Source organism: Macaca thibetana, chromosome 8, assembly GCF_024542745.1.
Source record: "Macaca thibetana thibetana isolate TM-01 chromosome 8, ASM2454274v1, whole genome shotgun sequence".
NCBI classification, from domain to species: Eukaryota; Metazoa; Chordata; class Mammalia; order Primates; family Cercopithecidae; genus Macaca; species Macaca thibetana.
In genome coordinates, this window is record NC_065585.1 from 12,064,271 (window position 1) to 12,091,540 (window position 27,270).

Sequence of the window (27,270 nt, forward strand, 5' to 3'; positions counted from 1 at the left end):
CGTGCAGAGATAGAGGAGCCGGGGGAAAACTGCGAACCACTGGGTGCAGACGGACCATCTGAGGAGGTGGTGGCTTCACTAGAACCTGGACAGGGCAGCAGGGCACTGGATGAGAAGGGCACACATGGGTCCCTGAGCCTGCTTAGTTTCTGGAACCCACATCACACAATTCCAACATTATCCTCTATGAACCCTTTTCAAATAAACGAATTATTATTATTTTAAAGAGATGCAGAAAAAAATAGAGACCATGGGCTTTCAGGTTGAAGAAATCTTACTGAATCTTGCACTGACAACTTAGTAATTGGCTTAACTCTCTGGGTCTCCATTTCCTCATCTGTAAAGTGGGTATGTGATATGTGGCATCAAGAGCGTAGGCCATGGGGTCCATCAGCCCAGGTTCAAGTCCAACACCCCCTCTAACCAGCTATGTGTTCTTAGGAAAACTATTTAAAGTCCCAGTGCCTTAGTTTCCCCTAATATAAAATAAGGATGAGAATATTTACCTCATTCATTTGTTAAGATGAATTGATAACATGTAAATTGCTTACATGTTTCAAGTTTACAATAAGTAGTAGTAGCAGTTGTTAAAACTGCTTTGATATTTGATATTTCAAACTATTTGATATTTCAACTCTTTGATATTTCAAAGAGTTCTTGTGAAAATTAAGTAACAAGTTCAAAAAATACTTGATAACTGACAACTGTATAGTGCTTTACAGGTCATAAAGTATTAGCAATAATAAATAATGATAACTGACATCTGTACCATGCTTTACAGGTTATAATTATTTATTATTGCTACTTAAACAAAAATAAAATTTTCTAGTCTAAAAATGGCTTTTGGGATTGAAATGTTGTTTTGGCCAGAACTATTTCTATAGCAACTAGGCCTGCCTACTCATTGCTTTCCCTCCATGGCTGCCCCACACGACTAAGTGTAATTAGTTGTGGCTCAGTGAGCACCGAAGCCAGTGCTGACATATGATTTCACACCCATCCAGTCGGTTATAACTGGATGACACTGTTTTAAATTACATCAAGGCTAGTTTCGAGTTTTTCTTTTGATAACAATGAGAGAAACTTATCATTAGAAAACAGTGTATGTCATGAAAGTATTAAGGCATCATAGAATGAGAACAGTAGAGGAAACCTTAATAATAAACCTTCATAAAAGTCACAATAATGCTGTTACAGATCCTACCCTCATTTTGTGCTGTTCAAGCACACTTAGAAGTGGTTGGGCAAGGTTTCTTAGCATTGTTGTTTAGGAGATGAAAATGCCAGGGCAGAGTGTTTAAGAGGCCTGACTCCAGTGATGTGGGGAAGCTAGCCACAAAGGCCTTATCGTTCAATGTCCACCTGCTGTTTCTACTTTCCCAGGGCCCACAGCCTGCTCTGCTGCAGCAAGCTAGTCGATCATCAAGATAATTCCATGGGCATCTGTGAGCTCCTCCTATCTGCCCAATGCTGCAGGGAATCAGAAATGATTAAGGCCTTAAGAAAGTTTGCAATCTATGGGAGAGAAAGATTTTCTTCTTAACTTGCTCCCTGTCTCTCCTGCCCTCTCTCCCTTCTTTCCCTCCTTCTTTCCAGTGGACCTTTGCTGGTTGCCTCAGGCATGCAAAGTGCCAAAGCTAGCTGTCAATAACTGGCCAAACAGATATACTCCCTGCCTTCTTGGAACTTATAGTTTTTGAAAGTCAGACCAATAGAAAAAATAGGGAAGGTTGGTGTTATGAGACACCCTTGAAACAATTCCCTTCATGGGGCCTAACAACACCCAACACCACCAACACCATACACCGTACACCATATACCATACATCATATACATGGGAAGACTTTGTCTTTTGTCTGTGTCCTTAAACAGAGTTCACAAGGATCTCTGTGCCCTTTATAGAAGATAGACTCTAAATTGGCACCAAGGGAAGATAAAATACATTTCAACATTCCTGGCTAGATTCCTCTTTGCTTAGAAATGAGATGCCTGTTTCCTCCTCTACGTTTCCGTTGGAGCAGTGTTCTCTTGAGTGGGGCCTGTGTGACAATCCACCAGAAGCAGGAAGGCTTACACAGGAGCGCAGCCACAGGAAGTGAGCAAAGAAAGCAACGTTGCAAACAACTGAAATTGGGTCCTGCTCAGAGAACTTCCCAACCTCTGGGAACATTGCTGACCTCTTCATCAACCCTTGCAAGGCTAAGAACAGTAAGGTCTCCCTCGATGTGGAGGCTAGGTTGAGCAGAGAACTTCCCAACCTCTGGGAACATTGCTGACCTCTTCATCAACCATTGCATGGCTAAGAACAGTAAGGTCTCCCCCGATGTGGGTCTAGGTTGAGCAATAACAGAAGAGAACAGCTTGAACGAATCAACATATCCATGCAGCTCTTTGCAGCAGACAGCTGTGGTGGACAAAAAGCGGCTACTTTTTTTTTTTTTTTTCCTTCTTCTTCCTGAGAATATTGTTAGTGCCAAAAGACCTCCCGAAGATTCTGATGACATATACATTTAGGCTCCACTCCAGCTGGAGAAATCAGCTCATCCAGATGGACCACTGATCCAACTTTGGAGATGTTCCAGAAACATAAACTTTTATCTCCAGAGAAACAATAGGGTCTGCTCTCCCCACAGATGTTTTTCATAGTTAGCTTATTGTCTTCCCCAGAGGTGAAAAGTCACCATTTACAGTGTATGTACTTTAATTCAAAAGGCACAACCTTCATTTATTCTTTTATTGAGGGATAGCTATGGATCACATCTTTGGGGATAACCTCTGTGCTAGGCTACGTGGTCATGGTTAGACATACTCCTGCCTTCCCAAGCTCAGGCTCCAATTTGAAAGGAAAGAAAAGCACCTCTATCTGGTGGTCCCCTCCTATGTGCCTTGTACTGGACCAGGTGGGCTGTACACATTATTATGTATGGATTCTCATGATAAAGTAGTATCAGAAACATCACTAGGCTGAGAGAAAGAATCAGAAAGCCCCACAAGATCACACAACTCCTAAGTACCTCAAATCCTCTCTTGCTCATTACTCCAATATGCAATGTGTCGCATTCCTACGATACAGATAAAACACCAAGGGGCCTTCTGAGAGGGAGCAATCATTGTTGGCTGAGAGGCATCTGGGAAGATGCATGGACAAGGTTAGCTCTGGGTTGGGCCTGAAGGGACCTGCCCCATGCCCTTGCAGGGGGAAAGGCATCCACACAGGAGAGGAAGGGCAGTGGTGAAGCACATGAGGAAGAGGTGAGGGGCTTGTCTACAGTGCACAGTGGTAGGGGAGTTCCTATGGTGAGTGGGGCATGGAGGCCTTAAGTGCTGACATTGCCATGGGGCTGATAAGGAGGGTGGAGAACAGATTGATCAGCTTTGAATGCCAGGAAAGGGGTGAAGTGGATCCTGTGGGAAAAGGATGAAGATGGTCCTGAGTTTGGGGCAGCTGCTTGAGGAGGATGACTGCAGGGCCTGAGTCTTATTTGGAGACACAGGGCTGAAAGAGGATGGGAAGGGAGCATTGGCAGGGAGAGGTGGGATGTGGGAAGACCCAATGGGAGGCTAGTGAAATAGTGACAGCAAATTTCCTACTTCTAGAGCTCATGAGCCTAGGCCCAGTGGTGTCACTCATCAGCTGGGTGACTGGAGGCAACTAAGTTAAGCCCTATCAGCACCAGTTTCTTCAGGTGATGTCTAGATACATAGAGTGAGTTGAAAGACTAAATACATAATATAAGCAAGAGCCAAGTTGCATTTCCCCAAAATTCATTCCCTTTCCTTTCTGTCTGCTCCTTGAACACAAGAATTTCCAGCCCCAAACCTTTGTATCTGTTATGTCCTTTGCCTGGTGTTTTTTCCTCTTGATTTTCATATCAGAGTCACTCTGGACTCATTTCAAATGTCACCATTCTAAGGGGAGAGTTCCTCTTACTGTTCCCATGCCCTCAATTCCCTTCTATGACTTTACTCATTTATTTCTCTAACTTCGTACCCAGAGCAATGCCTAACACATAGAAGGGGTTCAAAAAACTGTTATTAAATAAATTATTGTATGAGTGGGTCAGCACTCATCCAGCCATAGAGGGGGCAAAATTTTACTCTCGAGAACTTCTATCTTGCACGCGATCTTGAAGGTCATATGGTTTGATATGGGAATCCCATCAACAGTTTTATAGCACCAAGTGTCATGCCTTGCATTCAATCAGTGGTATTGAACTTCTCTAGCTTACACTTGGTTTTCTCCATAGATAGAAAGCTTTCTAGTTCCCAAGACTGCCTTTTCCTTCTTCCAAACTTTTGAATATTTATGTTGAAAGAGGAAAACAAATCAAGCTATGAAGTAGGAATGGAAATCTGCTCATACTGCATCAAGCTGTGACTCTGACCCAGCATGGGGCTTCAACATCACGTCTACCGCATGATGCTGAATTGCCTTAGGAGCTCTTCACCTCCTAGAACCTGGAACTCCTCTGAGACCTGAAGCTGGAGAAGTGGCTTTTTATTGCTTCCCTTGGGAAACCCATCAACCCCCAGTTGGAGAAATATAACAACTGGCTCCTGACAACGCTAAGCGTGTAAAGCTAGTTTTTACATAGGGGAACATTTCACTTTAATAAAGGTGATGACCACAGCCTAGTGGTCATCACACTGAGTGGTCATCACACTGAGTGATTCTCAATCCATGCATGGCTGGCATTGTTGTTATTTGCCTATGGCCATTAGTCTCGGCCTGATAGCTAATTCTAATTAATTTGCAAAGTCCTCTGGAAATCAGCTGCTTCCTACACAGATGGTACTGGGTGTCTCTGTGAGTCCTAAAGCCTGACCTCCTGATAGTGTCATTCGGCCAGTGCGGCAGAGCCTGGCCTGACCCCATGCTTACACTTGACGTCCTTGGTGGGGGCATCACCTGCTACGTGTTTTTGTCTTTGCTTCTTGTGCTCAGTACATGGACCTAGAAGACCAAGCTGCTGGGATGGAATCTAATGTGGTCCGGCCATGCCTCAGTGCCATGAAGTTCCTGTGTGAAACCAGGAGCCCTAGAAGTTTCCTGGTCTCCTCTCCTGGGCCCCTCCCTACCGACGTCTTTCTTTATACCCTGGGGTTTTGATCTGTGTGTCTGTCTCCTCTGCTAGATCAGAAACTCCCCGAGGGCAGGGAGGGATGGAGACACGTTCATCATACACAAACTGAGAATTCTCTCCTTATCTGTCCTCTGAATATAGGTTATACATACACAAAATTTACAATAGATGTTGGCAAAATTAAGTAATTCAGCAAATACGTAATGAACACTGTTTTGTGCTGGGCTTGGAAAACAGGGATAAAGAGTTTTTGGCTTTGAGCTCCTTGAGGGTAGGGCCTAGTCTTGCCTGGCACATGTTCCAGTTACATGCATAGCGTCTGGCACACAGTGAATGCTAACAAACGTTTGTTGAATGAATAACTGAATGAATGTATGGAGTATGAAAAGCATGCTTGAATAAATGACAATATTCTTGGAATCAAGACTTCTTCATAGATTAGAAGAAAAAGGTGTGTGAAACACTGAGGAACAGTGTGGAAAATGGCTGGGAGAGGAATGGTCAGGGTGGTGGAGGAGCAGGGAAGACATGGAAGCGAACTCACAATACAATCCTCCTTGACTGGGCCTCTGCGGTGAGAAGTCCACCTCCTGCTCTTCCTCTATTTTCCTTAGGCAGTTCGTGGCTCACATGCTCCCACCCCAGTTCTTGACAGCAAACTGCTCCTCCTTTAAGATGCAGCTCACAGGCTGCCCAGACTGTAGCTTCCAAGCCCTAATTCCCTGGGACTCCTGAACAGACCGCAAACCATTTCCTCTTCTTGGGTTAAGTGCATGATGGCGGAGAGGAAGGATGGGTGACACAGCCACCCAAAGGAGCCTTGCTATACAGCAGGCTTCTGAGATGTGTACCAGGGAGCACAGGCAGACGTGCTGCAAAGCTGAGTCCACACAAAAGCAGGAAAACCAACTGGCCTCAGGGCAGCACTTCACAACCCAGGAAAGAACAACCTTCACACGTGTCTTATTTTGGGATGGGTATGATCCAGTGGTTCTCAACTGGGAGTAATTTTTGCTCCCTAGGGCACATTTGACAATTTCTGGGACATTTTTGGTTGTCGCGACTTGGAGGGGTGCGGGGTGCTCCTGGTGTCTAGTGGGTCAAGTCCAGAGATGCTGTGGCATATCCTCCAATGCACAGGCCAGTCCTGCAACTCCACCACACACACATGCACACACACCCCAGATAATGCTCTGATTCAAAATGTCCAAAGTGCTGAGGCTGAGAACCCCCTCGGGGTTACTGAGAACAGAGGCCTAAGGTCAGATTAACCTGTCTAGCATGGCATCGGGTTTCAGCCCTGCCCTCTCTGGTTGGGCCCAGGGCCGACACCTGCATTCTATTCCCCTGCTCTGGCACAGCCCAGGCTTTGGGATAGCACAGCGTCCAGTAGGAGGAACACTTTCTCAAACCTACCGAGTTTCCTCAGTTACCCCAGGAGGCCAAAGGGAGGTCATAAATACCCCGGGGCTGGGGGTTGGGGGAGGTTAGCAACAGCCCCCCGGTCACCCAATGACCCACTGGAAAAAGAGAAGAGCCTGCAGCCCTGACCTCCAGGGTTCTGCATCCTGCCTTTCTCCTTCTTTTGCAGCTTCTCCTGTGAACAGGACCCGTTGAACAGGAACCCACTCTATGGGCCTCTCTCTTGTCTGCCTCTGCTTCTGACTTGAACATCTTTAGGGCTGATTGTCTTTCCCCAAAACTTTTAAAGCTTGTGTGAAACCAGCAGTCCCTTGCGTGCATACCTGTCATGCCTTGGCTTGTCCCAGAGCTGGCTTGCTTTCCTCCTACAGTTCTCAGCCTAATGATATCTCCAGAGAGAGCCCATCCCCCCACAACTGGCCACCTGTGCAAAGTAGCACATCTGGGCCCCTTGGTCCCATCAACCCACTGAGTTTCCTCAGTGGGTCACCATAATTGATAGTCACATATTCCGTCTTTCCCATAGGACTCCTCCTATGTGAAGTAGTAGAATCTGCTGTGTAGTATATATTCAAATAACTGCCACCCCATAACGTTCTTTCTAGTTCTCTTCCCGTGACCCACACATTGCACCAAGTTGCCATGTCTCTGTAGTCTCCTTTAAGTTAAGTACAGGGAAGGGCAGGGCTTTTGCAGTTTATTTTTTTATTATTATTATCTTTTTTTACAGCTAAATCCCAGTTCCTGGAATATGCCTTGCTCAATAAAGTTTTACAAAAGAAATGACAGGGAATAAATTCAGAGCCTCATCTGTACTAGATTCTTGCTTGGTAAGTGTCTATTAAAAAGTCATCACAAAACTCATACCTCTGACTATCAGTCCAAAGCTCTGTTGCTCCTCTGTGTGAATTTGGGGGGAAATCTCCACTTCTGCATATTTCTGCCTGTCCCCTCTTACCTGTTAAGCAAACTGCCCACTCAGTCTTTTGCAATATTTCCTTTGTACCTTCCCAGCATGCTCTTCGCGAGCGGGTGTTTTCACAAGTTGTCTAAGGAACCATCTCTCTAGTGCAGAGTGCCTGACTGCTAAATTTAGAAGCAGCTCTGAGGGTTTTGATTCATCTTTGCAAACTACACAGAGTGAGGTTTCCAAATGACTGTCCCAGGGTGGCTGTGTCGGCCTCACTGGACTGGGGCCTGGGTCACCAGCCGTAGATTCTGGCCCTGGCTCTTCTTTGGGACTAGCTGTGTGATTGTGGGCAGATCAGTCAAGTCTCTGAAGCTCTGTCCACTCTGTGAGGTGTCAGGGGCTGTGAGGGGGTCTGAGGGCCACCCCAGTGTGGTTACCTGGCATTCCAAGCTCAAGTAAGCAATTCCCAGTCTATCTTGGGGTCAGCATTGCAGAAACTTTTACCTCTTTCATCAATAAGCTCTGAAGCCCCATGTACCTGAGTTTCTCTTGATACCCACACACTTTAAGTAGGGAGATTTTATATGCAATATTTACATAACATATAACATATACAATATACGTTTGGTAATATATAACATAAAGACTCATGTATTTTAGCATCAAACTCACCCAAAAGTTGCAAGAGTAGAACAATGCACACCTATATCCCCTTCACCTAGACTTACCAAGTATTAACATTTTTTCCCGTTTGCTGTCTGTCTCTCTCATTCTCTTTCTGTGTCTTGATATATAGATGTAGATGTATTAGGTTGGTGCAACAATGATTGTGGTTTTTGCTGTTACTTCTATGGCAGAAACCACAATAACTTTTGTGCCAACATAATAGCTGTGGATATAGGGATGCAGCTTTTCTTTTAAGAAACTCTTTGAAAGCTATAGCTGTCATGATACGAGACATCCTCTTGGTCATCATGTGTCCCCTAAGAACTAGACATTCTCCCACATAACCACACTATTATTACCATGTCCAAGAAACTTAAGACTGGGACAATATTATCAATTGTGCACTATATATTCAAACAACTACCATCCCATAATGTTCTTTCTAATTCTTTTCCCTTGACCCACACATTGCACCAAGTCATTGTGTCTCTTTAGTCTCCTTTAATCTCAAAGCATTGCTCTGGGGTCCATTCGGCAGTGACAGAAGGAAGCCGCAAAAATTGGGAAACTGAAATCAGAGAAGCTGCAGCTCTCAGCCACAGCCTTTGTGGGCCCAGCGAGCTCCAGGGATGCACAAGAGCAAATTCACAGCCCCACCAATTTGCCTTTTAATTAGAGAAAGAAGACCAAGCTTCTGAAATCCCAGAATCTTGAGTTAAGCTGGCCATATTCTCAAGTGCTTTGTAAAAAAAATTAATAATGCGTCTATCTTCCCAGTCCTTGCAGAGAGAAGCCTACTCAGAGTGGTTACTGAAAACAGGAACCTGCCCTTCTGCAAGCCCTGTGCCTTCCTCGTTCCTAGCAGAGGAAGTATGCGGCCAGTTTAGCAACTGCAGTTCTTCTGGGTAGCATGGGCTGCTTCTCCACACTCGCGAGAGGCCCGGCTGCCTGTTTATTCCGGAGCAGCAGCAGTTGACAGACGGAGAGGCAGTGACTCTGCGCCCAGCAATCCCTCTGCAGACAGCTCCCACAGGAGTCATGCACAGTGTGTGAAGGTATTTTGGGGGGATGTGGCAGAGACGGGGTGGGGAGAGACTTCGGGACCTCTTCAACACACAGTTGGCAGGGGTCGACTTTCTGGAGCCAGAGAGGAGCTCCCTGAGCACAGGTGGGGCAATGTCTTGAGAGGAGCCCAGCTCCCAACCTGGTGCCCAGCACACTGCAGTGGCTCAGTGGGTGTTGGATGCATAATTCTGTGGAGAGAAGGGCTGGAGGAGCACGGACAGGATGTTGCCAGAGGAAACATTCTGCCAAAAAGGCTTGCACTTAGCAGGCTTCTTACAAAGGACAATTGGGATTTGCCATCAGAATTCCTAGCTGTGCAACCTTGAGGGAGTCATTTAAACCTCTCCAGGCCTACATTTTCTCATCTGTAAAGTGACACTGATGGTACATAATGCACCCAGGTATAGGGCAAAGTGAAGAAATTGACATATGCTAAGTGCCCAGGCCACTTTCAGCATACAGCAGGTGCTCAGTAAATGCTATCAGGCTGGAGTCATGATGTCTAAAGGTGCATGGAGCCAGGTGGGTTGAGGGATTGCAATAGTGCTACTTGGAGTGTGATTGTATGCATCTTCTTTAAGAAGATGCCGAAGATAATTAATAACAATCTGAGCAGCTGGGATGTGTATGGGGGAAAGGAGGAATCAAAGGAAAGGCAAACATGTGGAGTATATAAATTCTGGAAACAGCATGTTAGAGTTGGAAGAGATTTAGGACAACTGGAATTTTCTAAGGAAAAAGGCACACTCCACATTCTTTTAGGTGCGTACATATGGAGAGAGCCTGGTGTCAAAGAAGTGACCTGAGCTTTGGCCTCAGAATGTCCTCACTTGCGGCTATGCATAGGGGTGTCAGGAGGTGATATCTACCATCCTGAGTGACTGGGGAGGAGCAATGCATAAAAAGTTATTTTTCTGCAATCCTCAGAACAATCCTATAGGATGGTGGTTGTTATTTGCTTTTGAAAACTGAGAAAATGAGGCTCAGAGAAGTTAGGTGGCTTGTCCAAGTCCCATAGCTGGTGGGAGGTAGAAGCAAGTGAGGGGCTCTAAAGGGTTGGGGGAGCCTCAGCGAGAACAAGCGGATGCAGGGCTGAGGCTTGTGTTTAAAGTAGTACCCTCTTCACTTTAGGAAGAGGGTCTTTAAATTGTCTTTAAATTGTCATTCTGTGGTTTGCTATGAGATGCTGAGCTGTGAAACTGGGCTGTGGCGCTTTGAAAACTGGAGAGGTAAGCTCAGGTCAAAATTCTGGCAAGTATGTTGCAACTAATAGTCTCCATTCAGAAGAGTGCTATTTAATACAAAAATTAGCTGGCTGTGGTGGCGGGTGCCTGTAATCCCAGCTACTCGGGGGACTCGAGAGGTGGAGGTTGCAGGTTGCAGTGAGCTGAGATTGCGCCACTGCACTCCAGCCTGGGCAACAAGAGTGAAATTTTATCAAAAAAAAAAAAAAAAAAAAAAAAAAAAAAGAAGAAGAAGAATTCTATTTAAGAGTGCTTAATATGCTCTGAAAGTATAATAATAACGTTAAAAACCTATGGAATAGACAAATTGAAATCTAATTAGTTTCCTTCACCTTAAACAGAACTAGAATCTAGATCAGAGCAGCAAGATGGCAACATAGAAAGACTGTGCTGTAATCAGCCGCACCTGAGTCAACATTCTGGGGCCAGCAAAGAACTCTGTGACTCTGTGCAAGTCACTTTGCCCCTTTGAGTGTTAGTATTTTCCTTGTAAAAAGAAGACCAGTTTCTTTATATGTTTGAAAGAAGTTTACATGTACTACCTAGGAGATAATAGGTACTACATAGGAGCTATTGCTATCATTTCTAAATCAGACAATTAAAATATATCATATCCATTTTATATTTCCTAGGCAGAAAGCTATTAACAAGCAGTACTACATATGATGGATTAAACTCCTAAAGCAATGAGTGGGGCACTCCTCCATTTTTCTGAATATGTATTTCTTCTTGTTCCTCCATCTAATATAAACGAAACAGACAAGGGTAGGTTTGCATTGCAGCAAACTAAAGTCACTTTCTGAATAAAACTTTCCTAAGTCACTTTCGGAAGAAAACTTCCCCATTCTGAATGGTGAAATCTGGCAATGTATTTCCAAGGGAAATGAGCCTTCTTAAAGACAGAAATTATTCATTCTAGTGCGCCTAAATCAGTGCCCTGAATTAATAGATGCTGCTGGGTTTTCAGTTTTTATTTGACATTCATCAAGAATGTATTTCTCCCAGCTCTGAGAGAGGCTGAAACTTAAAATTCCCATCAAACTTTCCAGCATATTTCAGACCAAACCATTTGGTTCTTGTTAGCAGCCAAGGGTCCTGTTCGTACATTTATCTGCCCATCTATCTGTCTATCCATCCTCCCATCTATCCCTCTCTTCCTGCAATAAAATATCCCTTGAGGTCACACCACGTGATCAACTTCCGCCCTCTCTCAATCTCCCTACAAGTTCCGAAGGAAATAAGTACACCCTTTTCAAACCACTTCCTCCTATCTGAGAACCGCTAAGGGAGGAGCCAATTTGATTATGGTAACTCTAGCTAAGACAGCAATTTTAGGGGTCAGGGGGCTCAGTGGTTCTCTTTTGCTGTCAAACAGCTTTGCAAAGTCATGCTTCCCTCCTTAGCACCAGGCAGACTGGAACCAGGGTTGGAGGACTTGGTGTGTATATGTGTGTAGAGAGGGTTGGTGAAAGTGAGAATTATTGCTGGCTTGTGCTTAGGGGCAAAATAACTACCTCAGACGGTCCGGGTTTCCCTGGAAGCGGACCACCTCTTGTCTGTACTGTGCCAGGTAGTTTATATACAATACCTTCAGTCATTCATTCTAACTAACTGAGCTTGCATTATGTGACAGGCACCTGCTAGATCATGGCTTTTCATTGAGGAATATAATAGAACCCTATCCTAAGAAAGTTGCCCTGGGAGCAATAAGCATTTAGAGAAACAAATGCATAAGGACAAATTGTGGTATGTGCAGCGAAGGAAATAGAGCCAGGGAGCGACAAGAGAGGGGACCAAGTGTAGTCAGTGCAGCCAGTTTCATTTAATTCTCACACTAACCCTGGGAGCTGAACGTGTTCCCTGTCCCCGTTTGCAGATGTGCCACCTCCCCCACTCCTCCCCTCTCTCCCCTACATGCCTTCCAAGCCACATGGACAATCGGTTCAAAATATGCATCCTCTGAATGCAAGTTCTAAGCACTAGAGTGTCTGGACCCACCTCTCATCACACTGCTCTATCCACAAACCTATCAATCCACCTGCTGAATAACTATGACATGCATAACCCTCTAGCACACAAGAAAGTACCATAACCTTGCCAGAAAAAAGGATAGCTCTGTTTTAGGCTGCCCTCCATCCCTTTCCTCAGGTCTAAGGGCATGGTAGCTGGGAGCCAGGTTCTAGAGCCAGACCCCTGGATTCCACTCCCGCCTCCAGCACTTTCCAGCTGGGCAAACTCCAACAAGATACGTGAATGCTCTGGCCTTGGTTTCCCCAGTTAGACAAAAGGCCTCAGTGTAATGACGCATACTCCAGAGAGTTGTGGAGGTCAAGTGGAGAGTACATGTAACACACCTAGGACACGTAATTCCTCAATACGCACTGGCACCCCCTCTCCTGTTGCTGTACACAAAGCCTCATCAGGCTGGCACGAATCTGGGGTGGACACAGGGAGGCCTCCAGCTGACCCCTTCACTACTTATAGAAAGGCGAAATGACACCAAAAGAGGAAAGTGACTTGGCCACAGTCTTGGGGGAGTTGACTGGCCCACTGTGGATTCTAAAGACAGACTGTGCAGAAAATGAAAATTAGATAAAATTAGGGGAAACAATTGAGATAAATTCCCCCTCACAGTACTGGAGCCACCCATCCCAGTGATTTTATGACAAAGTTGACAACCACTGTCCAGTGAGAAGGGACAGCTTTGCCATGGTCAGGAACGAGGGTGCCTGCAGACACGGGGCAGTGGGCACTCCAGCTCCCAGGCCTGTGTGCATTCTCCTCTGGTCTCGCCAGCAGTCCCAGCTCTTAGAGCACCTGCTTTTAGAATTAAAGTTTCATTAAGCTGGGATGAAGGTATTACTGAAGGAATTAGGAGTGGGAGTAAAAAGATAAAGGATTTACAGGCTGGACCCAGCCCTGAACAAGCCTCGCAACCCTGAGCACCCTCTCCGAGACTCAGATTCCCATGCTGGCCCCAGCCCTGAACTAACTGTATGACCCTGAGCAAGTTACTTAGCCTCTCTGAGACTCAGTTTTCTCGTCTATAAAATGGTATGTTCTTGGGGGCATCAAATGAGTCTGTGTATTTTAAACATCTGCTTTAGGCCCTCCGCATAGTGGATGCCCACTTAGATGAGTCTCTTTTGCTTTGAAAACAGAGAGTCCTGTAGGCAACTGTTCCAAAAACAGATGCTTGTCGGGAGAAAGATTCCATAAAGAGTTGATTTGCTCCAGTCGTGTCTGGATGCGGCCTCTGCTGACTTATGAGGCACATTACACACATCGTTTTCCTACTCTGTCCTCAGAGATGTCACACCCGAAATTAGAAGTCAGCATGGAGGGAGAATTTACACCACAGAAATTGGCACACACTATTAGGAATTTTTCGCCCTGGAACATTGATTGTTTGACATTCACTAGCACACCACGAATCCATGACCTCCTAGGCTCACCTTGTTTCTTCAGTTCCTTTCTTTTCTTTTCTTTTCTTTTGAGATGGAGCCTTGCTCTGTCACCCAGGTTGAAGTTCAGTGGCACAATCTCGGCTCACTGCAACCTCCATCTCCTGGATTCAAGCATTTCTCCTGCCTCAGCCTCCCGAGTAGCTGAGATTTCAGCATCCCCCACCACGCCCAGCTAATTTTTATATTTTTAGTAGAGATGGGATTTTGCCATGTTGGCCAGGCTGGTCTTGAACTCCTGACCTCAAATGATCCACCTGCCTTGGCCTCCTAAAGTGCTGGGATTATAGGCATGAGCCACCACGCCCAGCCTGTTTCTTCTGTTTCTAACTGTTCCCTTCTATTTCCCTATGGAGCATCTACTGAGTCCCAGCCGAGAGTAAAAACAAACCTGCTGGCTGCTCTCAAGGCACTTATAGTTCAGCAGGGGAGACGGGCACTCACCACGCAGTCACACAAATAACCGTTGAATTGGGACCCACCGCAAGGCAATCGGCTTTCCTGAGGAGCTAAGGAGGGAACAGTGAGCTCAAAAGAGGAGCACATTAATAGCAAATTAAAAACATCATGGAGATCTCCTTAGAGAGACCAAGCCCCATTAGACCAAATGCCTGGGAGCTGCAGAGTGTGGGGTTCTGGGGTCCATGTCCCTCGACAAGTGACTGACAGTGAGGGGAGATCGCAGATCAGGAGTTGGTCTTGGCAAATGCTGTGTCAGCTGAGATGCTGATTCCCATCTTACTTGATAAGTTTATGAGTAATGCTGTGATTCACATGTATGAATAAAAAGGAAAAGTAACTCTTGCTGGGAAATACGATGCAGTAAAAAAATCACGGACTTTATAGTCCCTGTGCCTAGATGCCTGGGTGACGTTTAGGATGTTCATGAAAGTTTCCATCTACCTCCACCTTCTGTGATGAAACCTGCCTTTCTCAGGTATCCACATTTGAAATGAAAAGAAAAGGCCTATTTCCTAGTCATTGTTTCCCCATTCTGTGTAATGGCTAGGATTAAAATAATTGTCTTTACCACTCTTTCTTCATTGCCAACGTTTGCTAGGCCAGTCTGCTTATAGGATCTAGAGGTATCCAGGACCTGGCCTGGGCCCAAACCCCATTTATAGCCTGGTTTTGTCAGCAAATATATTCTAGTCTAACAGAGCCACAGGCTCACTGGGTTGGTGCCCCACCTCACCATCCCTGTGTGTTGGGGGACTCTGTGTACAGAAAGTCTATCTAGAAAGAAACAAATGGGTGGGGGAGGCTCTTTTTATTTCCATGAAGTATCAAAGCCACGTCAGGAATGGCCTCTGCTGCCCGCCACCGTGTGCCAGACAGCTCTTCATAAGACACCCACTCACTGTACTGACACGTCTGGGTCACTGAGGCCCTGAGGCCACCCTTGCGTCAATCCTTCCATGAGAATATCCAAGAAGTCACATATGACTATGTCCATGAAAGACAAAAACAAAAACAAATTGGCCACGCGGTGGCTCAAGCCTGTAATCCCAGCACTTTGGGAGGCCGGCGGGTGTGTCAGGAATCAGACCCTGGCTAACATGGTGAAACCCCTCTTACTAAAAATACAAAAAAAAAAAAAAAAAAAAAAAATCCTGGTCCGCCTGTAGAGCTACTTGGGAGGCTCCAATGGCGTGAAGTCAGCATATGAGCCTATGTCCAGCCTGGGAGACACAGCGAACTCCGTCTCAAAAAAAAAAAAAAAAAAAAACAACAAAAACAAAAACAAATGAAAGAATGGTCTAGTGACTTAATAAAGAATGGAATTAAAACAGGCCTCAATTCTGGCTTCTTTCCATATCTTAAAACGACCTTAAAATGTACACTAGAATATCTCCATCCTCTTTTGGTCTTAGCATAAAGTCCATCCTCTCTGTTAGCCTGAGACTGTATGAGATTCCCTTCTGGGCACTCAAGGGTAGAGGGGGCCAGCACACAGGCTCCTGGACACATGGGTCAGGCCCACAGCCTGGTTAACAGATAGATGGGCATGGCTTCTCCTGCAGCGGATGGAGTGCTGGGCAGGGAGTCATGCATTCATCCAAACTTAATGTGTGACCTTGAGCAGGTTGCTTGCCCTCTCTGAGTCTTTCCCTTGTCCTGTCAGAGTGCTGAGTTGCTACTTTTCAAGTGATGCTTTATGACGCCCCAGGATTGAGGTATCCTATTAAGAGTAGTAGAGGGATGAGATGCTGAGCTGAGCCCCCAGCCCCATGCAGCTACTTGCTTTCATCTGTTCTATGTATTGAGCTTCTGGGGAATTTTTTTTTTCTTTTCTTTTCTTTTCTTTTCTTTTCTTTTCTTTTCTTTCCTTCCTTTCTTTCTTGATGGAGCCTTGCTCTGTCACTCAGGCTGGAGTGTGCTGTGATATGATCTCAGCTCACTGCAGCCTCTACCTCACAGGTTCAAGTGATTCTCCTGCCTCAGCCTCCCGAGTAAGTAGGATTATAGGCACCTGCCACCACGCCCAGCTAACTTTTTGCATTTTTAGTAGAGACAGGGTTTCACAACATTGGCCAGGCTGGTCTTGAACTCCTGACCTCAGGTGATCCACTTGCCTCGGCCTCCCAACGTGCTGGGATTCCAGGCGTTTGAAATATCTTAGGTAAGAGGATCCCACGTTCTTCCCCAGGAGCTCCTGAGGGCCTCTGGCTTGGACTCAGGCCTGAGAAGAAGGCTGGGGGTTGCATGCCCTCTCTGAGCTGGCCATCTGCCCCTGTAGGTCTTGCCAGTGCTCCTAGAGCCCCTGGTATGCCGCAGCCCTCCTCTGCAGTGCAGAGAAAGGAGAAGCAGATGGGGGTGGGGTGGGAGCAGGTAGAATAGTCCTGTGGCTGCACCTGCCCTAGAGGAGAGCAGGGGACTATGTGGGTCACAGGGCAGGCAGCCCTGGCAGCCCCCAGCCTCACACTGGGAGAGGTGCACCTGTGGAGTGAGGTCAGGATGTGGTGGGTGACCCCGGAAATCCTGCCAGGGAGACCACCGGATGCTAAGCCCCTGTGCCAGCTCTTATTTTTCCTGAAACCAAGGGTCAGACCACAGGCAGCACTGAGCAAGTCCCTAGTCAATTGTGCCAGTACTGGGTACAGTCACGGCAGGAAAATGGTTGAGGCAAAAGAGCCATGACAAACTGTTCAGCCCAACCCTTTCCCCATCAGATTTGAGGACTCTTTGGCCCAGACAGAGGAAGGTACTTGCTCAAGCTTGCACAGTGAGTTAGCCAACCCTAGCCCCTGCTTTGGTAAATTTTTAGCTGCCATTTACCAAACATATCTCTGCTTTAGATATGACCCATAATTTCAACCTCAAAACAACCCCGTAGGGCATATACTTGTATCCCAAAGTAGTGGATTTGAAAATCGAGGCTCAGAGAAGTGAAGCAACTTGCCCAAGGACACACAGCCAGCAGGTTGGGAGCTGGAATCTGCACTCAGGCCTGCCTGCTTTGAAAATCTCTTCTTTAAGGCGCCCTCATTCTTTCCAACCTTTTGATTATAAAAGCAATTCATGCACCTGGGAGAAAATCTGGGTATTTTAGAAATAAGTAAGCAAAGAAGAAATTTAAATTCACGTATAAAATCATTACCCAGAGAGAGTCCTTGGAAACATTTTGGAAATTTCTCTTTAATATTTTTCCATATGTATGCATTTGAGTGGCATAGTTTTATGAAACGGAGATACTAAAAGCACAGCTAGTATTCCTTTTTGTTTCTTTGTTTTGTTCCACAGCAGTAACAGTTTTTTTTTGTTTGTTTGTTTTGTTTTTTTTGAGACAGAGTCTCACTCTGTCGCAGGTTGGAGTGCAGTGGCGTGATCTTGGCTCACTACAAGCGCCTCCTTCCAGGTTCATGCCATTCTCTTGCCTCAGCCTCCCAAGTAACTGGGACTACAGGTGCCCACCACAATGCCCGGCTCATTTGTTTTGTATTTTTAGAAGAGACGGGGTTTCACCGTGTTAGCCAGGATGGTCTTGATCTCCTGACCTTGTGATCTGCTCACCTCAGCCTCCTAAGTAACAGCCTTTTAAAAATAACGCTGTGAAAGGCTAGAAAACATTCCTTGCAATTCACTCCTGCCCTTTTGACCACAGCATGCCTCAACTAGCCTCTCTCTCTTGTTTCTTCTGCTCCTAGCAGCACTTCTGCACCCTTCACCCCCACTGGAAACCCAGACCTGGGCTTCCAAACACTGCCAAGTGACACCCAAGAGATCTCTCAGGGCCTCCACTGTATTTAAGTTTCCCCCAAAGTTTATGCTTCCTAAGGTTTGCTTTGATGACTTTTATTTTACTGTATCGTATCGTATCGTATCGTATCGTATCGTATCGTATCGTATCGTACTGTATTGCATTGCATTGCATTTTTGAGATGGAGTTTCGCTCTTGTTCCCCAGGCTGGAGTACAATGGTCTGATCTCAGCTCACTGCCACCTCTGCCCACTGCATTCAAGTGATTCTCCTGCCTCGGTCTCCCGAGTAGCTGGGACTACAGGCATGTGCCAACATGTCTGGCTAATTTTTGTATTTTTAGTAGAGATGGGGTTTCTCCATGTTGGCCAGGCTGGTCTTGAACTCCTGACCTGACGTGATCTACCCGCCTCAGCCTCCCAAAGTGCTAGGATCGCAGGTGTGAGCCACCGCGCCCAGCCTGATGACTTTTAAAAATCACTTTTCTGTTGCCTTCTTGGGTTAGCCAGAGGACAGAAAAACAGGGCAGCACGGGTGGCCATTAGAACACAGGTTTTAGAGGCAGGCAGACCCGGCTGGAATCCCAGTTTCACCTCTTCCTAGCAGTATAACCTTGGACAAGTCACTTAATTGATCTCAGCTATAAACTGAGGTTGTTCTGAGCAACCCAGGACATACTGGCTGGACAGCGCTGAGCTTTGTGCCTGACAGAGGATGACCAATTGTGGGATGGGGGTGTTCTGGTTATCACTGTTGTTGTTGGCATTCACATATATGGTAGACAGTGAGGCTTCTCCACTTGCTGTACCGTGTTCCCATGCCTTAGAAGAAGGTCATATGAATGGGCTTATAGCTGTCACACTTTGCAGCAGAAATTTCTAAGGCCAAAGGGAAGGTAGCATCCCTAAGTACATTTTCAAATTAATTCTGTCACCAAGGGTTGAGTTCCTGGCTTTATGACCTGCCTTCCCTTGGTTGGACTTCCTCAATTTCTCTCCCCTTTGGGAGAGAAATAAAGGGGTTCGGGCTACCCTCCTTCCCAGCAGCAAGGCCAGGCATCAGAAGCACAAGATGGACCAGGTACACAGAACTGTCCTGGGACGCTGTCCCAGGAATGGAAGGTTCTGAGAAGCCTCCCCACCTGGATCTATAAGACAATGCAGAGCACACAATGAAAGGACCCAGATCTGCAAAACAAAAACCTATTACGAGGATATGCTGCTGGCCGGCATATCCCACATTGTCGATGGCAATGCCATGCCAGTATGTGACCTCTCCACGCCATGCTTCTGCTCAAATGGCAGCCAGCCACACACTGACCAGAGTTCCTTACACTGAAGAGACAGTGGCATGGTCCTGAGCAAAAGGTGTAGGTCCTGAAGTCAGGAGATGTAAGGTTTCCAGCTCCAGGGCAGTGGGCAGGTGACTAAACCCCGTTCTCACACTAACAAAGTAAAAGATTATCTGCCCTCGGGAATGCTTGTAAGATTAAACACAACGATATCTGCAAATTGCCTCCCAGAAGGTGGTTGTACACATTAACTGTCTTCCGTTGATTCTGAAGCACATAAAGACAAGAGTTGGGATTCTGTCTAACGGGACTTCATTTGAAAAATGCCAATGGTTGTTTTATTAATAATTTTTAAAAACCATTGAGTCTTGATTGCTACAATTAAATGGGGTTATAAGGCTCGCTCTTTGGAGATCATCTTTTTTCACTCATCTCATTTTTCAGAAGAGGAAACCAAGGTCCAAGTTCACACAAAGGAAATAGCATTGGTCCAAAGACCGAAGGGAAAATAAGGTAATAGCAGTTATGATTCTATGACCCAGAAACCTAAGAGTTATACCACCAAGGAAAGGGAGAAAGAAATCAAGAATTTGTAGAGCCAGTGTTAATTAACTCATTTCTCTTTTGCCCTTTTCTATTGTTCTTAGAAGCAATTATGTCTCCGGTACCCTCTCTCCCACCTTCAGCCACTGCATAAAACTGTCACAGATTAAATCAAATTGTTCAGCCATTTCATTAGAGAGACTCCAGCTCTCATTCTCTGGGGGCATTTTCACTCTTCTCAAATAAAAGCCTCTTTCAGATAAGTTAACTCCTTCTTGAAGACTGTAGAAAGCCACTGAGCAGACCACTAAAGGGCTGTTGAAACCTTATGGTTTTTTTGGTAGTCATACAGCCCTGACACAGCCCCTTCTTTCACGGAGACTGAACTCTGACTGGCAAGACAGAACAGGAGGGAGTGCAAGCAACAGGAGAGAAGAGTGTTAAGGTAGAAGAACCCAGGCCTCCAGGACTGACTCAAACTTTCTCATCTTGTGACCCTGGGTACGTTTCTTTTCCTGGATGAACTTCATTTCTCCAATCTCAAAAATGCAAGTTTAATTTTTTTTTTTTCCTGTAGTGGATTGCAGGACTCCCTCCAAAATAGCACACAAATGCTTGAGAAGAATGATAGAGCTGTTGGGAAGAGAGAGGATGTTGGAATTCTCTTTGATGGATAGCAAAGTCTTGTTCTGACTTGTTTTCTGGAATGGTTGACATAAAGGAGGGGAGAGATCAGACATTGTGGTGGGAGCCTGCTGCTTAGAAGCAGCTTGGGGGAGGGGACAGAGGGGAGGGAAGGCTGGCCAGGCTGGGGGCACCCTGTCATCTGGAGGGGTGGAACCTATGGGGGCAGGGTTTCTGGGCACAATCACTAGGTGTTGAATGACACTCGATGAGTCAGGCTGAAAGGACAGAAAGGCATTGTTGGGACAGTTTGCTGTGTCTGGGGACACCGGAGATGGTGGCAAATCGGCGAGGCCAGCATATATGTGGTTTCAGAGTTAGTTCTGCATGTTGAGAACTTTCCCCAGAAGCCCGAAGTCCTCAGTGATGATAAACAAAGAGTCTGAGGAACCAAGGCAGCAGGCAGGTTCCAGGAGGCCCAAGGAGCAGTACAGAGGCAGGCATGTGCAGGACAGCCTGTGCGGGACAGCCAGTGCGTGTCACACGTGTGTTTCCCAAGGCCTGTGCGGAGCAGCCTGTGCATGTCACACCCATGCTTCTGAGGCCTGTGCGGGACAGCCTGTGCATGTCACATGTGCTTCATGAGGTCTGTGTGGGACAGCCTGTGTGTGTCACATGCATGCTTCCTGAGGCCTGTGCAAAGCAGCCTGTGAATGTCACACATGTGCTTCCCGAGGCCTGTGTAGGACAGCCTCTGCATGTCACACACATGCTTCCCGAGGCCTGTGTAGGACAGCCTCTGCATGTCACACGCATGCTTCCCGAGGCCTGTGTAGGACAGCCTCTGCATGTCACACGCATGCTTCCCGAGGCCTGTGCGGGGCAGCCTGTGTGGCTACAATCCCCTCAGGGCCAGGGAGGCTGCCTGGTTTGCCTCTTCCCTCTTGCCTGACTTGGGCCTCAGAGGCAGCACACTCCCACTATGTGGGTGGGATCCTGACTTCCTCAAGTCTCTGGCCCAGGGCCCAGCACCGGGTAGATGCCCAGGAAGTGTCTGCTGAACTGCGGGGAATGTGGGTTGGAGTCACACCACCTGTTGTGTTTCTGTAAGCATTTTGGGGAAGCACATTTCCTGGGTACCTTCGCCAGGCTCAGGGATGGAGACACCGTCAACGTATCCCTGCCCTCCTGGACTCCAGGTGTTGCTGTTAGAACCTGCCCAGCTGCTAGAAGGTTCCTACAAGGTAGAGGCCCTGGGATTTTAAGTGTGGATGTTTTTCTGGTTTGTGAGGATGGTAGGGGCAAGAGTGGAGAAAGAAGGGCCCGATCCTTAAATTTGCAAGGGCATCCTCTTTTCTAGTCACAAAGATCAATAGGATCCAAAAAGGATGGGATTTGCACTTCACTTTAAACATGCTGCCCGTTCTAGCCAACCCTTCTGTGGTGCACTATGAGTTTATAGCTTTTGCAGGCCTTGTCATTGTCTTGGGAATATCACTAAGCATTAGCTTGAGTAGTAAGTGACAAGTTACTCATGTAAATGTCTAAGATACATGGACTTTTAAACAACTTTCATTTTGGTGTTCCTTGTTTCTTAATATAGTAGGAGTCTCAGCTCACACCGCCCCTTCCCTTAAATCAAGGAGCTGTGCAGACCTCCCTCAGCCTGGGCAGGGCCTTCATCTGAGAGTGTACTTCTTTCCAGAACTTGTACACATAGGGCATGGAGACAGGATTCAAGGCCAGGGTGGGAGTTGGATGGGCTGACTTTTGTGCCCTTCTTAAGGTTCGATCCGGAGCTGCAGACACAGGTAGGTGGGAGATTAGTTTCCATTTGGGCTAGAGGCCGACGGGGCGACCCTGCTCCATCTCTTCTCTTTGACCCCACAAAGCAGAGAGAGCTCTGTTTATGGATGTGGGCTTCCTCTCCGTGCTTCTACCATCCAGAGGGAATGTGGCTTCCCTAAAACCCTATTCTCTGATAATCTATGTCTCTTTCCAAAATAGTCGCATGAAGGTCTAGACTTGGAACTTTTATCATTAAGGACAATCAGTAAACAGAGTAATAACTAACATGTACTCTATGCCAGGCCATGTTCAAAGTGGTTCCCATGCTTTATCTCAGTTAATTTTGTAACCACAACCCAACACTGTTCGTTCGATTAGTGTCCTCCCAAATGATTAGAAAAAGGTTAATGACTTGGCCAGGCACAGAGGCTCATGCCTGTAATCCCACCACATTGGGAGGCCAAGGCAGGTAGATCACCCGAGGTCAGGAATTCAAGATCAGCCTGGCAACATGGTGAAACCCTGTCTCTACTAAAAATACAAAAATTAGCTGGGTGTGGTGCGTGTGCTTGTAATCCCAGCTACTTGGGAGGCTGAGGCAGGAGATTCGCTTGAACCCGGGAGGCAGAGTTGCAGTCAGCCAAGATCATGCCATTGCACTCCAGCCTAGGCGACAGAGTGAGACTGCGTTTCAAAAAAACAAAAACAGAAAAGGTTAATGACTTGCCCGTAGTCATCTAGCTTATAAGTACACAGCGAGAATTTAAGCCTGGGTGGTTACCTTGGAAACTGTTATGGAGCAACCCAGAGATTTAGCATCAGTGGTTCAAATCTCAGCTCAACAATTACTTGCCATGTGACCTCACACGAGTCACTTACCCCCTCTGAGACTCAGTTTCCCTCACTGCACAATAGGCTTAAGCATGATGCAAGGACTTTACAATGATCAAACGTAACAGTCGATGTGAAAGGGCTTCAGCAGCATGCAGCCGGTACGCAGAATTGTTAGGACGTTTTCCCCTTTCATCCTTTGTTAAAGCATGCTGACAAACTCAAACGGATGACAAAAAGTAGCAGCAGAAAGCACCTTGTCCTCATGCCTTTGGTTGTACAGACACACAGCTCTGTACTCTGAATTCCTGGTGCACAGAGTTGATGGTGAGGGCCCCTGAGTGGAGATACTTTCTGGGCCACCTGAAATGCTGCTTGGTTTCTCACACAAACCCTGCTGTGGCTGCTTACCATCCTCAGCGAGGGTGCGAAGGAATGGAAACTTTTGCCACCAACAGCATTTGCTAGCAACTTCCCTTTCTGTGGTTTTTCTGTCATTCCCTTGATAAAAGAACTTGAACTGCGCAAAAGTAACCAATCTTCACCAATCTCGTCTTCACATATAAACAGCCGCCTTTCAAGAAGCAAGCTGCCAGAAAAATGATGCATGATGCTCTCTAAACTGGGTCATTCTCCACTTGGAGGGCTCAGGGCACGGTTGACTTTCCCCGTCTGTCTCCTATACCGTAGGCTCTGGGCATCACCAGCGGCCCCAGGGAAAAAGAAAGAAATGGGAAACAGCATGAAATCCGCCCCTGCACCTGCCGAGAGGCCCCTGCCCAACCCAGAGGGTAAGTCTGGCTTCTTTGGTGAGATGCTTAAGTCTGTGCTACAAGAGCCTGTGGTAAAGACTGGGCATTGGTGGATGCTGATAACTACTTAAATGGGGCAACGGGTACTGAAGGGCTCATTATATCCGTCTCTCTAGTTTTGTTTGTGGTTCAAATATTTCATAATTAAAAGATGAAAAGGATTGGATGCTTGGCACACCTGAAGGATGTCAAATCTTTGGCATTTTGAGATGGATCTCCAAGATCAGCTGGTTTAATCCCTTTATTTTCCAGGTAGGGAAACTGGGCCTCACAAAGGGAATGGGATCCACATCATTGGGCATTTGCTGATAAATATCCAATTCAGGCTCATCTGATTCTGAAATCTAGACTCCTGTTTACCAAACTCTGGCAGCCCATAATATAATATCATCCATATAGTTAGCCCCGCAAGAGCTGGATCTGTGTTACTTTTCTAAGCTAGGCACCGTCGTGACATCTTCCTGAAAACAAAGGAATCCTATGTCCCATTGGTGGGACTGCAAGGTAACAGGCATTCTCAGGGGAAGAGCCTAATATTGCAGGTCAATCAGTGATGGCAAAAGTCAGCTTTTTGGAGAGACGTCAGGTTTGGCTAGATTCTCAAAGCTACAAAGAGTCCCTCAGCAACTGGTCAGAGGCCTGGGAGGGAACACCAGTGAACGATGGGCAAAGGCTGAACATCAAATCCACCATGCTCTGGGCTCAGCTATGCTGGCCCCTTCTAATGGCCTGACCTTTATTTCCTCTGATTCCTAGTCCATAATTCTCATCTTCTGGGGTCTTGGGAAAGGGACGGTTAGGAAGGCTGGGGGGCACCTTGGACACTTCTACTTCTCACCTTACATGGTAGCATTTGGGGTCTGGTGTCCCATCTCCTAGCAGGGGTGACCACACATGGTTCCCAGCAGCCCCTGCAGCACTGCACTGGGAGGAGTTCACTGGCACAGATGGCTGCCCTGTCTGCCCAGCTTGACAGGGGAGTGGACTGTGCCAGGTTCCTGTGCTGCCTCCAGGTACTACGCATTTCATGACTTCTGTGGCTCACTCACAAAGGAACCTTCTCACCGCTTCCAAAATGGACAGGCCCAGCTCGTGTGGTCTAATGGCCTCAGATGCCCCCAAGCCGGCATGCCAAGACCCAGCCACCCCACACCCCTTTCAAGTCAGATGCAGAACAATACTAGTGGCTCTTATTTATCTGGTGAAGTAACTCCCCTTCCCAAGCCGAAAGGAAGAGGGATAAACAAAAAGAATATTCCCCAGGACCGAGGAGGTGGAACCAGATTACAAGGTGGAACAGAGCATGTGCCCTCAGGGCCCTGCGGACAGCAGCCCTCTACCTCCCGTGCCACACTCAGAACAGTGTGCAACATGCAGGGCGGCTAAGCTGCTGCTGCTGCTGCTGTCGGGACAATGCTGGGCTCTTTCTCACCCTCTCCAAACTGGCTTTGGTCACAGCCTCCTCCTCTGGTCATAACCACCGCTAGAAAACTGACACCACAGGGCCCTGGGACCAGGCAGGCTGGGGACGCACCCACCCACCGAACCCATCTTAGGTCGCCACCTCTCAGCCTGGGGCAGAGGGGCAGCATGCTTGAGCGAACCTCATGAAAACAGCCTCCAAGATTTGCTCATTTGCCTTCAACTTTTCAATGCAAATTGTCATGAAATAAGTTTATTTTTTTCCATTATGTGGGTGGGAGGTCACCTCTAGAACAGAGATAGAGAGAGGGGTCTCCCCACCCCTCCACCCCCTGGTGAAGAGAATTCCCCCGGTCATACCCCATTTGTGATCCAGGCAACCACATCAAGCGCTGGTGGGCTGCTTTTCCAACCCCCAGCCTTGAAACGTTCCCCCGATCATTGGTCCTAACGTTATTTCCTCTTTCTCTTGTACCTAACTTGAGTGAGGGAGGGGAAGGCGGTGCAGTGATGCTGTATTAAGTAGTCCCCATCTGCCTCATGCACAGGGTCAGGGTTTTTATGGAGTGAGCTCCTACTCAGCTAATGCTTCTGTGGTTGCTCATCCGGTTACCCTCAAATGAGTAACCTAGGAGACGGTGCAGGTCTCGCTCGTTGCTTTAGGCCAATGTGCCATTAGAGCCAGCTCTCAGTTAGCTTCAGCGTCAGAGAGTTAAAGGCACCACAGACCCTGGCCCTGCACAGAAGTCACACAGAGGCCAGCCTGGACACTTTCAGACAACCATGTTTTCTGGCCTTTTGGGAGATCATTCTTCTCCCAAGCCAGGACTGTGAACGCCTTGGAATATGGCTTTGCCTATTTGTCTTTTTTTTTTTTTTTTTCCTAAACTAAGCTTTTCAGAACATTTCTGATCAGTTGATTTCTCAGGAACTAATGTCATAAAACCGACAAAAGGAAGCAGGACTAGAGGGAAACAGAACAAGTTTCAGAGGCAGAAGGCCCTCACTGAACTTCCAGTAATGGTCTGTGGAAGCTGTGTGACTTTAGGTGAGTCACTCGGCCCGCCCCAGAGATCTGGAACAAGTCCCTCCTCAAAGCAACAGCATGATGCAGTGCAGGCACCAGCAAAGAAGGGTGTGGAAACTTCTAAAAACTCCATTTAGTGTTACCTGACTGTACCAGGCTATATCTAAATGGCCATTCCCCAAAAGTTTTAAAGTGGTGAAACTGGTAGTTCTGTAACTTTGAAATCATCCCAAAATGTTCATTTTCTCTAAAATTCTATGCATGCTTCTGTACCAGACATGGGCAGTACAGGATTTTTTAATACAACCTAGGGAAGTCCCGTTGTGGTCAGGAAATGGCATATTTCCACCTTAAAATGAGCACTCTGTCTCTCTGCTGTGATCTTTTCCCCTCTTTGTTCTTTCTCTTCTTATCACCCTGACCTGAAGAGGCACCAACAGAGGCAGCAGCACAGACCCCTTTCTGCCCGTGCAAGGGTAGAAATAATGCTGTTTACATAGTTGCCCAGTGGAGAGAAGGGGGCGGGTGGGACTCGGGGAAGGAAGAAGGAGGTAGGGACCTCTCAAACCCAGCTTGCAGCTTCTCAGCAAGTGGTCCTCATACCACCTGCATCAGAATCCCCTGGGAAGTAGTTGCAATGCAGATTCCTGGGTCCCCCCCAGGCCTACTAATCAGAACCTGGGGATGGTGGGAGGTAGCCGCCAGCTGAATTTCCTACGAGTCCCTGGGGACCCTGTAATCCCTTAAGCTTGCAGACCACAGACCAGCTTTTAGTACTGCCCCTGCACTGACACACAACGAGAGATGAGAAAGAGTTTATCTCCTTAGTCTCTCTGTCCTCCTTTGTAAAATGGGAATGATTAGAGTCGCTTGGTG

The 27,270-nt window shown here is 46.9% G+C and overlaps 2 protein-coding genes across 10 annotated transcripts in view; one reads left to right on the plus strand and one right to left on the minus strand.

The window, feature by feature from the left end:
- TG (thyroglobulin) overlaps positions 1-27,270 on the minus strand; it is a 273,073-nt gene that overhangs the window by 55,024 nt on the left and 190,779 nt on the right. The window lies entirely within an intron of this gene.
- Positions 1-27,270, plus strand: part of SLA (Src like adaptor) — an 83,923-nt gene that overhangs the window by 36,682 nt on the left and 19,971 nt on the right. For 3 of the 9 annotated variants that reach the window (XM_050801676.1, XM_050801673.1, XM_050801675.1), the window contains one exon: positions 23,824-23,924. In XM_050801676.1, coding sequence (XP_050657633.1) covers positions 23,864-23,924 — 61 coding nt within the window. In that variant the 5' untranslated portion in view covers positions 23,824-23,863. Of the gene's footprint in view, positions 1-7,236; positions 7,337-7,983; positions 9,138-20,242; positions 20,392-21,338; positions 23,925-27,270 lie in introns of those variants that run through there. The other 6 variants (XM_050801672.1, XM_050801670.1, XM_050801677.1 and 3 more) reach the window with 6 other exon arrangements.